The 13,580-nt window shown below is 46.4% G+C and overlaps 1 protein-coding gene across 1 annotated transcript in view; it reads right to left on the bottom strand.

Moving 5' to 3' along the window:
- Window positions 1-12,429, bottom strand: part of LOC144136767 (uncharacterized) — a 109,431-nt gene extending 97,002 nt beyond the window's left edge. The window contains exon 1 of the mRNA XM_077669370.1: window positions 11,551-12,429. Coding sequence (XP_077525496.1) covers window positions 11,551-11,614 — 64 coding nt within the window. The 5' untranslated portion in view covers window positions 11,615-12,429. The remainder of the gene's footprint in view (window positions 1-11,550) is intronic.
- Window positions 12,430-13,580: the final 1,151 nt, after the last annotated feature.

The raw sequence follows: 13,580 nt of genomic DNA, 5'->3' as shown, positions 1-13,580 counted from the left end.
TAGCTAATTTAAATCAATTGCGTGTGTTTATTATACGCATGAGGTACATAATTTCCGTTTTGCTGTACAATCCAGCTCAGCAGACCACACTGATGTATCTCTCACAGTTTTTAAGTTAAAAATCTTTACATTTTTTAAATCATCTATATATGAATAGTAGAAGAGCAGAAAGACAAAGTTTATGCAACGCTACGCCAAAAAAAATAAATCGATTGTCCACAAGGAGCAATGAGTGCGTAAACGAGTATATTGGTTCGACTTGGCTAAACCTGACGCCGGCACTGCACGCAGCCTCATTCAATGAAACCTTATTACCGATCGAATTCACCAACAAAAAAATATCGTCTCAGGAATGCTGAGTGGCCTAACTTTCGATGTGCAGGCGAGAGGTTCATACCGATCAGCTGGTTTCGGAACTACTCAATCATTCCGGACAGATTTCGTACACAGCGTTATAAACCCTGATTTCTATTAGAAACGGCAGGTCTGGTTGCTGCATACGCCACAGCTATAACGGTACCCGCTGAGCTCACGGTTACGGTCACTAAAGACGGGCGATGTATACAAACTTAAATTTCGACGAAACACTCGAACTACCTTGCACTGAGATATTGCACCCGTTAAGCAGTCCCTGGAAGCCGAAATCGCACCGCCGCCCTATATTATGGCCTTCGCATTCGTCAATGCCAACGGAGCAAGCTGGGAGCGTAAAACTTCACTGCTTTCTTCCTATATTTAGCGGTTCTATCTTGGTGGCACCAGCAGCGCGAAAGTGCTGCAGACGCACCTTATCACCCCATCATACACGTCATCCGGACCGCTTTGCTACCACGGTAAATGCACGCTACATGAAACACCGCATTACGTGCTCGACGTCCTGTAGCGTATCGAAGATCAGTCGAGCAAAATGCCTCGTGCAGATGCGCGCGCTGCATGCAAAAGCGGTCGCGCAAGTTCAGCCGCGAACAAAGCCGCTCTCCATCAGTGCGCGTGCTCGTGTCCCGCAGGGAACGCGTGGATGTGCGTTTCGAGCCAATCGCGGCTAGTTGTGAATATCGACGGTTAGGAAACCAGGCGGATCGACAGCTGCAGCCTGCTGCCTGCGTGCTACGCGATAAATGAGGACTCTAGTGCGTTTTGAGGGAGCAGAGTGAACGAAATGGCGAAACCCAGTGACTGCTCCTCGCTGACTAGCCAGCGGGTTGCTTTCAACTTTCAACCCGGCTGTGACACATGTCACTCTTTACCGAAAACAACGATTTTATAAGCCGCAAAATTGAGTAAAAGTGAGGAACACGTAACGCGGGACATTGGAAGATCAGTGCGGCAGCGACGAGTGACGTATTCATGCCTAAGTAGAAGCCTGGGCGAGTTGGTAGGTACCAATTCCAAAACAGCGCGAACAGGACACGCACGAAGAAGGAAACGTACTACCTCGATGGAAAGAAACGCGAACAGCCCGACGCCGACACGCCCCGTTGTTGGAATTTATTTTCATCGCGCTTTTACCTGGGTGGTACGAACAAGACGTTAGAGTCGTCCTAGAATGTATCATGGACGAGTCTAGAGTCTTCTTGCTATCACCGAAGTTAAAGCGCGGTGAAAAGAAATTGAAACAGCGGAGCGTGTCGGCGCCGGGTTGTTCACGTTTCTTTCCATTGAGGTAACACAACACGAGCACTCCGACGCCACGCACGCGATTTCTGACCCTTCCGCGTAGAAAAAAGACTGATGGTTTTCCCTAGGAATTATTTATCCATCTCGTTTACTTTGATATTTCTCTTTAGTGTTCATTTAAGTTTAAGCCATCGCCTTGCCCCTGTCGGCGTACGCTATAATAAAACAGTGCATTGCAAGGCAGATAAAATTTTGCCCCGTTAGCTGTGAGTAGACCCGGACGTTACATTAGCGCACATTAATTAAGTGACAACGCAATGTGCAACTATTTATACAACGTCTAAGTAAATCTTCCGTGAACAGTGAGCACACCGTTCGTCAGCTGACAAAGCTGTTGGGTGCTCGTCATTTTATCTAAGGCTATTGGCCTTTCTTCCCTCCTTTCACTTCGTGTTGTGGTTCTTCGTACGCGTATGCGCAGTGTCTGCTATGTCTTGGTTTTTTTATATTCATCACGCTCCTTTCATCATAATACTGTAGTAAGACAGGTGCTCATTCAGCTAACCTGGCTCCAATTCCCTCTCTTTATGTTACCTATATTACTTATTCGTCTCATTTGCTGCGCTGTCTACAAATCGCACTAATACGTGACATGTAGGCACCGCAACAACTATGGCGCAGTGAACGCATCTACGTATTTTACAACTCGTGGCTATATAGCTAGTAGATTCGGGAGTATTATAACGATGATCTGATGTCATAGGGCAGGAAAAGTGTTCATTTGATTTCATTTTTACATTCCAGACTCACCTTAAACAGCAGCGTTCTATCTTAATACCAGCAGCCAAGCTGTGCCTCTAACCGGCGCCCACATATAAAGCGGTGCGAGCTCACTCTCACATTACGCAGGAACGCGCAAAGGTCGGCCGGGCGAAACTCGAAAGGGCAGCAAACGATGAACAGAGAGAAAATAACGACCAACTCCTGCGGCGCGAGGCAGGAGCTTCCGCTCGATTGGCGCTTGTCTTTAAAGAACGCAGCGCCTTGTTCCAACGAGCCGAAGCAAGCGCTCGTTGTGCCTGAGTCGCGCTCGTGCTTAAATAATAAAAAGAGCCAACCAAGAGCAGCGGCAGCGCCATCGCGGAGCAGCGGCTTCCATCAGCAGCGCCATAAAGCGGAGCGAAAAACAGCGCGCCTTTTAAGGGGAGTGCGAAACCCCTTTGGCGAAGAGTTTGCCGCTGTAGCGACTCTCAACCGCCGCAACGCCCGCGCAAACTAAAAGCGAAAGATAGAGTAATGGCGCGGGGATCGGGCTCGCCAGGTTGTAATCACTTAAATTTCCTCTCGCGACGAGAACGACGTCGAAGACGACCAGAACGACGGTTTGCGCTTCTCCGAGGAGCGTGAACCCGTGTACCGAGCAGGCCGAAGGGGAGGGCGATGGGAGGAGAAGGAGGGCAGAGATACAGAGAAAGCGTTTCTCGAAAGGGAGCTCGGGCGCTGCAGTACAGCTTGGCTGCGCCTAGCTTCAAAGCGTTGCGGTGCTGCCTGCGTAGTCTGGTTTAGGAGTAGAGCGCTACAGCGGCACTTCATCCCTGTTTTTTTTATCTTTTTTTATTCTTTTCTAACATCTCTAGTCAGGGTTTCGGCTGCGTGGTTTGTGGTTTTGCTTTGGGGAGAACTAGAGAAAAAAAGCCTCCGGCAAACTTCCCGCACGTTTTTGTTTGAAGGTTATCCACCATCGATTCGCTTTCTTTTTTTTCTGCTCCTACTAAACCTTTCTTTCTTTCTTTCTTTCTTTCTTTCTTTCTTTCTTTCTTTCTTTTTTTCTTTCTTCACATGTCCGAGTAAAGAATGGCATGAGGTGAAAAGGATGAGGTTCCACTGCACTTCAGGCTGCACGGTTGGTCGTGCCTGATATTCCACAGCTGAGCTTTGGCGGCAGTATCTTCGCGCGAAGGCGGGTGCTTTACACGCCAACGAAAGTTTTCGTTTTGCGTGTGTGTCTGGAAACAACGGGTGCTGTGGAAAAAAAAAAGCAACAAATGCATTCGGCGTTGCAGAATTCACGAATGAAGGGGGGTAAAAACACCCTAAGAGTAATAGAACGAGGAAGAAAAGAATCTAAAATTGCCGTAAATATTATAGGTATAAACTTGCAATGAGCGCTTTCTTATATTCTCCAGCGGTTGAATGGCATCGCATGCAAGATCAGTGACCGGCAACTTAACGAAATACACGGAAGTATGCTGCTCGCAGACACACTCTGTTTAGGCGACAATCGATTACAGAGCGCCCGGCGTGCACTCGGGGTTATAAATTTTAGTTTGCAATTCGCAGACAACGCTGGCTTTGCTTTGAGAGTCGCGGATGCAAAGTTTGTTTTAGGTGGTTTAACGTTCCAAAGCGACTCAGGCTATGAGGAACGCCGTAGTGAAAGGCTCTGGAAATTTAGGCCAACTGAGGTTCTTTAACGTGCACCGACGTCGCACAGTACACGGGTCTCTAGAATCTCGTCTACATTGAAATTCTACCGCCGTATCCGGGATCGAACCGGCGTCTTTCGGGTCAGCATCCGAGCACCATAGCCACGAAGCCACCGCAGCGGTTGCAAAGTTTACTGAACAGTGCTCCATCTATATGCGCTCTGTTGATTTCATGCTGCCCCCTTTTTATTCCAGGTTCATCGATTTCCACTCTCATTTAGTGTGTGGCATGTTAGGCGTCCTACTCAAAAATAGAATAGCAGTGTAATCTATAAAGCCTTCGCTATAGTAGTGCATAGTAACTCTTTCTAGTTCGCCATGCATGACGATGTGAAGCTTGCTTGAATGGTTTTGTTCGAAGTCACGGCTGGTGGCGTCGTCAGAGTTCTTCGTTATGCATCAAGACGCGAAATGAACTTGTATGCATGGTTTATTACGAAGTTACGCCCGATGACAAGTGTAGCATGTTGGAGTGTTACCTAGAAGTGTATGTCAATATGTTTTAATAGATATCGATTCGTTAAGAGCTCGGCAAGCACGTTAGTAGCGTAATACCGAGATGTCTGCGTGATTAGCGCATTATGCAAGAAGACCAGCGACACCTGTTTTCTCAAAGGTAGCACCTATCGTCTTCAGAAGAGGATCATAGTTGCGTTTTTCTTTTTCTTTCAATTTCAGTGGTATATTCCTCAAACTCATAAGATTTTCTTTTTTTGCTCTGTGCATCCTCACACTTTACGATTTGAAACCAAACATCAGTTAAATAAACAAATACTGGTAGCAAATGGGTGACTTTCTTTCTCTAGCCTTTCTCTGTATGTCTCTAATTACCTGAATATTTATGGTATATAATTTTGACGCGTTTTGCTCTTAACTGAATGATGAGTTATTTAAAGCTCACAAATAATGCTGAGAGCTTATTGCAGCTATAGGAGAAAAACACATGCATACTTTCACACTATGCAACAAGCATAACCACAAGCCGGCAGTGTTACCGGTAATGAAATGTTTCATGACTTGCAACTACCTGCGTGAGGGCTTTTTTCTGCGCCAATATTTTATATAATCAGGCTAGAAAGGGCTCCATCAATCATCTGAAAGTGTTCCGAGAAGTTCCTACTCCGTTAACCAGCTCCTGTTTGAAAAGAGTATTGCCACACCTGGTGATGAATAGATCGCTGCTTGTGCGCTTACACAGATCGTTAACTCCTTTATTGATTTGGGTAAAAAGGAATGGACTGGTGTTGTGCCGTAACACTTCTCAAATAGAAAAAATAAAAAATACGCACCGGCTCATAATTTCTTTACACTGAAGTGGAAGGAACAGCTGGCACCCGAAACTCGGTGGCTCAGTTCTTAAGAGTGTTCGTGCGAGTGATCGCCTGGAACTGTTGAAAGACCATCACGACCACCCAAGTGATGGTCGCGAGCCGGTCACCTACAGCTGTTATTTGCGAGAAGCATTGAACATTTAGCCCTGGCTTCGCGACGCCAGTCGCAGTTTCCCAGAGTTTAGCGTTAAAAACCTGCGACAAAACCTAAATATGTTGTTATTCTTGGCGATTTTCTATCCAAATGTTCGATGCGACATTATTTCCTGTGAAAGAACCCCATGTGGTTGAATCAGTTTGAATCCCTCTATTAAGCCGTATTTCAGTGCCAACATACTAATAGGATTTATTCAAATATAAGATAAGAATAATGTCACTTGCACCAGCACTGCGTTTATTTAGCGTTAAAAGCGACTTGTGTAACTGATCAGAGATAAGCTTACACGATATCAGTGCTTTTAAGGAATAAGTAATGTTTAGATTAGTTAATGCATTTTTTCTTGCCGGAGTCACACTTATCTACGAGAGACGCCGTAATGAAGCGTTCTTGATTAATTTCCATCACCTGGTATCACCTGGTGCCCTTTAACGTGCATCAAAGTATCAGTAAACGGCAGTTTCTGCGTTTTGATTCCACCAAAATGCAACCATTGTGGCCGGAATTCAGTCACGCGAACTTATCCTCAGCAGTCGAATGCTGCAGCCCTTAGCCTCCACAGTAATTTGGAAGGGACAGTGGGCAAAATTAAGATTGCAAGTCACACTGTACTTTGAGCAAATGCAGCAACAGGCGTGTTGCCTAAAGAGTGAGTAACACGGCGCCTTATCGTGGCTTCTCCTTTTTTCACTGTTAAACGTAAATTTGATAAAGCTAATTTCATAAAACGAGGAGAAAATGCGAAGCGCTCCTAAAGGAGAGCAATGACTCGACGCACATAAATGGCTTCCTTTTATAGGTACCTCACTCAAGCGAAAGTAAACATTTACTATCTCACCAACAGGATGTCGTTTCCGTTTGCCTTGCAGCACTCCCAAGAGAGAAATGCAAGAGCAGAGCCGTGACTATCTGTGTGCTATTTTTTGCGTAAAAGGTTTAATACAAGATTCTTCAGTTCATTCGACGAAATTTTTGTGACCAGGCGAATATCTCGTTGAAACATGTTTGTAACATGGGCTTGGGCAGAGCACGTACTGCTAAGGCAAGATAACCGCTGGTCGTTAAGGGTAACGGAGTGGATTTCAAGAGAAGGCAAGCGTAGCAAGGGGCGGCAGAAGGTTAGGTGGGCGGATGAGATTAGGAAGTTCGCAGGCATAGGGTGGTTTGGTTTGGTTTGGTTTATGGCGGTTAAACGTCCCAAAGCGACTCAGGCTATGAGGGACGTCGTAGTGAAGGGCTCCGGAAATTTCGACCACCTGGGGTTCTTTTGCGTGCACTGACATCGCACAGCACACGGGCCTCTAGAATTTCGCCTCCATCGAAATTCGACCGCCGCGGCCGGGATCGAACCCGCGTCTTTCGAGCCGGCAGCCGAGTGCCATAACCACTCAGCCACCGCGGCGGCGAGGCATAGGGTTGGCGCAGCTGGCAAAGGACAGGGTTAATTGGAGAGACATGGGAGAGGCCTTTGCCTTGCAGTGAGTGTAGTCAGGCTTATGGCCATGATGATGATGGTGATTATTATTATTATTATTATTATTATTATTATTATTATTATTATTATTATTATTATTATTATTATTATTATTATTATTATTATTATTATTATTATTATTGTGATGATGATGATGATGATGATGATGGTGGTGGTGGTGGTGGTGGTGGTGGTGATGATGATGATGATGATGTATATAAAACCTAAATTGAATAAAGTGAAACGTCTAGTAGAAGCTCAACGCCGTGATGTCCTCGCAGCACTACAGAGCAGTTTATGGCCCCACGTTTAACTCTGACGCAAGTCTGCTTACACAACAGCTTTTTTTTTATTAACCAGAAGCCTTAACATTACTCGACACACCCTCACGCCAACAACGACGCAAATGAAGCTCATCACTACTCAGCTTTCTTTCGTCTAATTTTCTTTTAACTCGGTTTTCTTCCATAATCTCTGCTGTGGAAGGTTTTCTCCTACAGGCCTTAGCATGCCAGCTCCGCATGTATAAAACATCTTTTTCTTAATGCGGTCAGAGCTCCAGAGGGAAGACATCCCAGGCCTATAATCGCGCAAGCAATTAGAGGAAGGACCTCCTTGTTCAGCGCGCATATGTTATCCTTGATGTAGCGCATAATCACATATAATTACTCTTTTGGAATGTACAAGATCGTTTTCGCATTTAGGACACAAACTCTTTAACATCGTTGCGGGAAAGCAGCGGTGAGAGCGTAGATGAGTTGAAATATTTCGTCTTCGAAAGCACACAGCAAAATAATATACCAATTTGAGAAATTTCAGTATATAAAGAAAACGTTGACAGCAGATAATCTCTATAATAAAACACTGTGTGCTTGGCCTCCTAGAGTTATCATGGAGGCAAAGCAGCTGGTCGAAATAGCGTTGGAAAAGCCGAACTTTAAAGGCACAAATATACGTGAGTCGAACCCGCTGTTCATCAGTTCTCGTAACGTACTTTCTCTATGTCGCATCCCACGTGAATTCGGCGTTTTTGGACGCACGCGCACACGCGATATTTCTGCAATATTAAGAGCCTATAGGTCTCTAAGCGCAACTAATGCCCATAACGTAATATTCTCTTGCACATTTTTTAAGCAAAAATATTCACGCGCGCACTGATCTGCAGGAAGCTGGATCCGAGCACCTTCATTTGCAACGATGCGTTTCGCTAAACAGTATGTGTTCGTTGCGCCAGCAGAGTTATTATGAGTAAACCCACAAGAATTCAAAAGCGTTACATTCCATTCTGTTCTGGTCAAAACATTCTCCTAATTTTCTCTCCTTCAGTTCTCCTCCCAAAGAAAGTGTAGCTGCTTTTCTATATGGCATGGGATGCTTCTATGTAAGGGGCACAAGCCAAGCTCCAACGCTCTCGCAAAGGTCCATCTTCACAACTTTTATACATTCATCCTTCTTTCAGGGGAACCTTGTACAATGACTGCGTAGCTTATTTGCCCCACCCGCCCTCCCGAGACAGCATCCATCCGCATGTCTTAATAACAGGTAAAACATTCTTGTTAGTGCTTTTTCTCCGACCCGCAAGGTCAGCGGTACAACCCCACAGTTTTTGCTCACGACATACTACGCCGACATTCTCCCGTCCAGATAAAGTAGGGTAGCACACAGAAGAAAGTATCAAACCCAAGACATCTGTAGAAGCTAGCATAGAACACTCGGGCTCCCGTTCTATTTTTTTTTTTTGCACTCTTCTTACTGAGCCATGAAGCGCTTCTTGTTTTCTTCATGATGTTGACTACCATGACCAAAAGGTAAATGTATAGATGTTCTAGACGAGATTATGTGAAACGAAGGCATTTATAAAATGCGGCCACTAAGTGGGTTCACGTCCACTAGCATTAAGGCGTAAAACGCCTAAACATCGTGCTCCAAACAGTTATTGCTGTTTTTTTTTTCTTCTATTTTATGAGGCCAGCAGACCATAAGTATCTGAGAGATGAGAATATCGAAGTCAGTACGCTTACGGAGGAGGCAAAATTTTTTTTGAACTTTACAATAAGAAAGACAAAATGTTGGCGATGAGCGCTTAGTGATCGCGCTGAACTGACTCCGGGGTCCGTAGCATGCTCAGCCATTTCATGCTTGTAAATGCATTCGGCTGTTAGATGTAACGCGTGCTTTTAGTTTCATCTGTTGTCTTCTTACACGTAAGGTGCTTCTTATTTATTTTTAAGCCCAGCAAAAATCGCGCTGCTTTTAACCTGCGCCTTCGCCGGTTTAAAGTAGGCGTTCTTTGCTTTCCCAGTGAAGATGTACTTAGCCGAAACGGTGGCGCGGACTCAAGGTAAGTACAAAGAAAGGAAAAATCCATCACCGTTGCCTAGCGTGTTTGCACGATGCTCGGCACTCTTCAGGTCTCGCAAACACCCGAACCGCGTAGGTCAGCGTGTAATAAGTTTAGACATCCGTTTGTTTATTTCTATTTATACTCCTGTCGCTTTTAGCAGCTCTCCTCGGGGGCTGGCTAAACAGCGATTCGCACGAAATGCGGGAAAACGTTTTGTCTATAAACATTCGAAGCCGGCAGCCGGGAATGGTTTTCGAGCGCGCTCAACCAACGCTGCAATACACTTACCACGTCTCTCTTATTCTTTTTTTTTTTGCACTTCGCAACGGCCTTAAAACAGGGTTGCGCAACACGACCTGAGAATTTGTGGACGCATTTTCTAAAGCGCCTTGTTGCGGGAAAAGAAGTGCATTTTTTCGTCTAATCTCCAGATGTTTTGGAACCTAAAGGAACCTGTGGGTTTGGGTCCAAACAGTTTTTTTTTACTTCCGTACAAAAAGAAAAATAGAACACAGCAAAAAAAGAAATAAAAAGCGGAAGACAGATGTGCTAACTTTGAAAAATATCTTCTTAGCACGAAACCATACCCAGCAATTCTGGACAAAAGCATTTTTTTAACGGGTACCAGTCTATGAACGCAATTTTTTCATATATTGCAAGATTTCACTATAACAATCAATATGTCCTCAGATATCCTGTCGGCTGGCTTGCATTTTATTGCTATTAAAGTTGTAGCTTTTGCCAAAAGCGTTCCTCATTGGTCGAAATTATGCCGGAGCCCTCCACTGCAGCACCTATTTCTCTTTCTTCTTTCACTCCCTCCTTCATCCCTTCCCTTACGGCGCGGTTCAGGTGTCCAACGATATATGAGACAGATACTGCGCCATTTCCTTTCCCCCTCAAAAAAAACTATTATTGGTTTTATATGGCAGTCCTCACTGCTCGATGCGAGCGATGGAAAAACTTTAAAAGAAAGAGTTTGCCACATATCGGAAGAATCGATCATTACCTTTAACATATTGATAACAGTACCTTAGAATATTCCAATATCCAATATTTTTGTCCAATAATGTTGGACATCACCCATCACAAAGTTGGTTGGTTTGGGCAGAGAGCAAGAACTTGAGAGCACGACTGCGGTGCAAGTCATGGAGCACCGCCTAATTTGACGTGAAACATGCAGAAATTTTTTAAAGTATTTAAACTTGATATTCGGGAAAGGAAGTGGCGCAGTACCTGTCTCAGTTCTCGGTGGACACCTCAGCCGTGCCGTGAGGGAAGGGATGAAGGAGGAAGTTAAAGAAGAAAGAGCGAAAGATGTGCCGAAGTGGAGGGCTCCTGAGAAATTTCGACCACCTGGGGATCTTGAACGTGCAGAGACATCGCACAGTGCACAGGCACCTTTAATTCGGCATAAGCACTGGTAAAACCCGACTTTCTGTGCCGTCCCAGCTTTTGTGCCTGCTAAGTTCCTAGCGTACCGAACTTTTATTACACAGTGCTGCTGATCGAGGAAGCGTAGTGGCTCTTAACGTTTTTCTTTCTTTTATTTTAGAGCCTGGCCGGGTGTGAGGCGTTTAACGTCCCGAATCCGCACTTGTGCTACTATATACACCGCAGTGGAGGTCCCTAGTTAATTTTGACCACTTCGAGTTCTTCACGAACCTTTATACCGGCTCCCTCAAGCTGCAGGAGGGCAAGCTGCGGGCGCCGCGTATTTTCTGTTCTGTTTCACTTCGATAGCGCTTTGCTCATCTGCTAGCCATGGTCGCGGGTTCGAACCCCAACAGCGGCCACCCAACTTCTGTGCCGGCAAAATCCAAAAAAAAAAACGCGCGTGACTGCTCATTGTTATTGCATTTTAAAGAATCCCGCGTGGTCTAAATTAATCTGGAGCTCTCCATTGCGATGTCACTTATCGTCAACGTGCGATTTCCGGACGCTGAACCCTATACACCATTTTGAGAGAGAACTTTATAAAACAAAAGGTTGTTCAGGATAACATTTGATTTCGGAATGGGCGCCTGAATGCGCGGTCTCCTCGTCTAAACACGCCGACCACTCGCGCAACCTCTTCAGTTAAGCAGCGTACACTGAACGCAACAACGCACCTGTTAACGCGCTAAGGACGATGTGCTTACCTTGGAAGGACAGGCAGCTGATAGTCCAGCAAAGCAGCCACCACAGTGCTCTAGAGAGGGACATAATCCGCTGTGCAACAGGGAGGCCTTCCACGCACTCGCAACGTGCTCAACCGGGGAGAGTGTGCGAGAAGAAACTTGGTCGCGGACGCCCAGGCACTTTTCTAAACTCCGCGCGCGGCGGCGACAGCGCGCACGTGGGTGAACAGCCTCGGCCGGCAACGGGACGAAAACACAGCCGCGTGGGGGGTATCCGCCCGACGCGCGCTCTCCTCCTCCTCCTCCTCTGCGGTCACTCTCGTCCCGCAGTGACGATGAGAACAGAACGAACGCCCACAGACACGCTGATCTCCGCCAACGGGAGCAAAAGACGCAGTTCACAGGAAACGAAGAAGTGCGAGGCTACGGGCGAACGAAAGGATGTCGCCGCGAACGAAGCGCCGACGTTGTTGTCGTCGACACGTGGGCGCTTTTGATCCGGATGTCGGGGCAACTTCTGAGCCGGCGGCTGTCGAAGATCCCCCTCTTCTAGCGGTGTCGATAGCCTACAACTCGAAGCAAGTTTTTCGATACTACGAAAAGAGCAAAAAGAAAAACGCAGGCGCGAACAGCCGCCCGGGTGACGTGAGCGCGAAGCGTCAGAGAGGAAAGGAAGGACGTGTTGATCTCTGGAGAAAGGCAACAAATAACAACAAACGTTGACGGCGGCAGCAGCACGGAGCACGCGCGTGACTTCAGGCGACGAACGAGCGCCGACTGAGGAGGCAGCAGCCCGGAGCGGCGGCGGCGTCAGAGGTGCGGTGCATCGTCGCCGCTAACTTTGGGCCCAGCGCGCTTGGACCGGGGGCGAAGCGATCGCTCCACTGGCTGCGACCGAGTAAGGGAGCGCGCCGCCCGCAGGATCCGCTACACTCTCGGCGCTGGCGCCACCGACGGGGGAGCGGCTGGGGGAGGGAGAGGAACACTCCTGACGTCATCGCGCCCTCGGAGGGGAAATTGAGCACTGGACTAGGGTCGAGACCGCTGCCGCCATCTACCAGGGGATTGGAGCAATGACACCAGCCAATACCCAAAATCCCTAATTCGCTAGCGCGTGTGCACCAGTTGCGGATGGTTAAACTGAGTCGTTTGGGTTTGGGTACGACTGCAGTTCCTTAACCGGAGCATAAGTACGTTGGAGACCAACGCACCTGTTCTTTTTTTGTTAGTTTGATTGTTTGTCTTCCCGCAAATGAATCAGTGGAGAAAGAGAAACTTTAGTGCAACTATTTTTGCTTATTCATCAAAATTTATTTATTGAATCCGGAATGAAATGAAAAAAAAGGTCAATACAAGAGCTTCTTTTTTTTTTGAAGATATTAGCGAGTGATTATAAACCTAGAGAATATGAAGTGCTCGTGCGGCCAGCAAAAGGCTGCAAGAGTATGTGTAAAAGCTTAAATGGAATATAGTTAGAAGAACGCGCACAGAAAATGAAGCCTGTGTGTAGAACCTAGGAGGTGTAGAGAACTTCTTACCTTCTGACAAAGATGTGATGAAATTTTTAACCCTCTTGGCCAAACATTTTCAATCCGCCGCGGTGGCTCAGTGGTTATGGCGCTCGGCTGCTGACCCGAAAGACCCGAAAGACCTGCCGACGACCCAGCAAAGCAAAGCCATGAGCCAACTAGGCTAAACACATGTTTTCGCACGTCTCAGCAGTTTAAATTACGTTAGAACCCTGTAATTTTTTTATTTAAAATTCAGTTGGAAGTCACTGTTCGAGTCCCTCTGGTCGTCGTGTCATCACTTGGGAGGAGGAGAAAACTTTTATTGAGAATGAAATATCTGTCTGTGTATGCATGTGTGCGTCCGCGTAATGTCATTACCTCTTCTATGCTTGTTAGTCAGCCTCGCATTAAGGGATGCGGCCAGGAGCAGCAAGCAACATGACGGTATATCGAAATAAACAGACCCTCTGCTTTCCAAGTCATGAAGTGCGGGCGGTTTTTGCGCTGCTACTAAAGCACGCTGAATAAGTATATCATGGA

Source organism: Amblyomma americanum, chromosome 6, assembly GCF_052857255.1.
Source record: "Amblyomma americanum isolate KBUSLIRL-KWMA chromosome 6, ASM5285725v1, whole genome shotgun sequence".
NCBI lineage: Eukaryota > Metazoa > Arthropoda > Arachnida > Ixodida > Ixodidae > Amblyomma > Amblyomma americanum.
The sequence above is the reverse complement of the archived record's forward strand: the minus strand, read 5'-3'. Positions and strand labels throughout refer to the sequence as shown.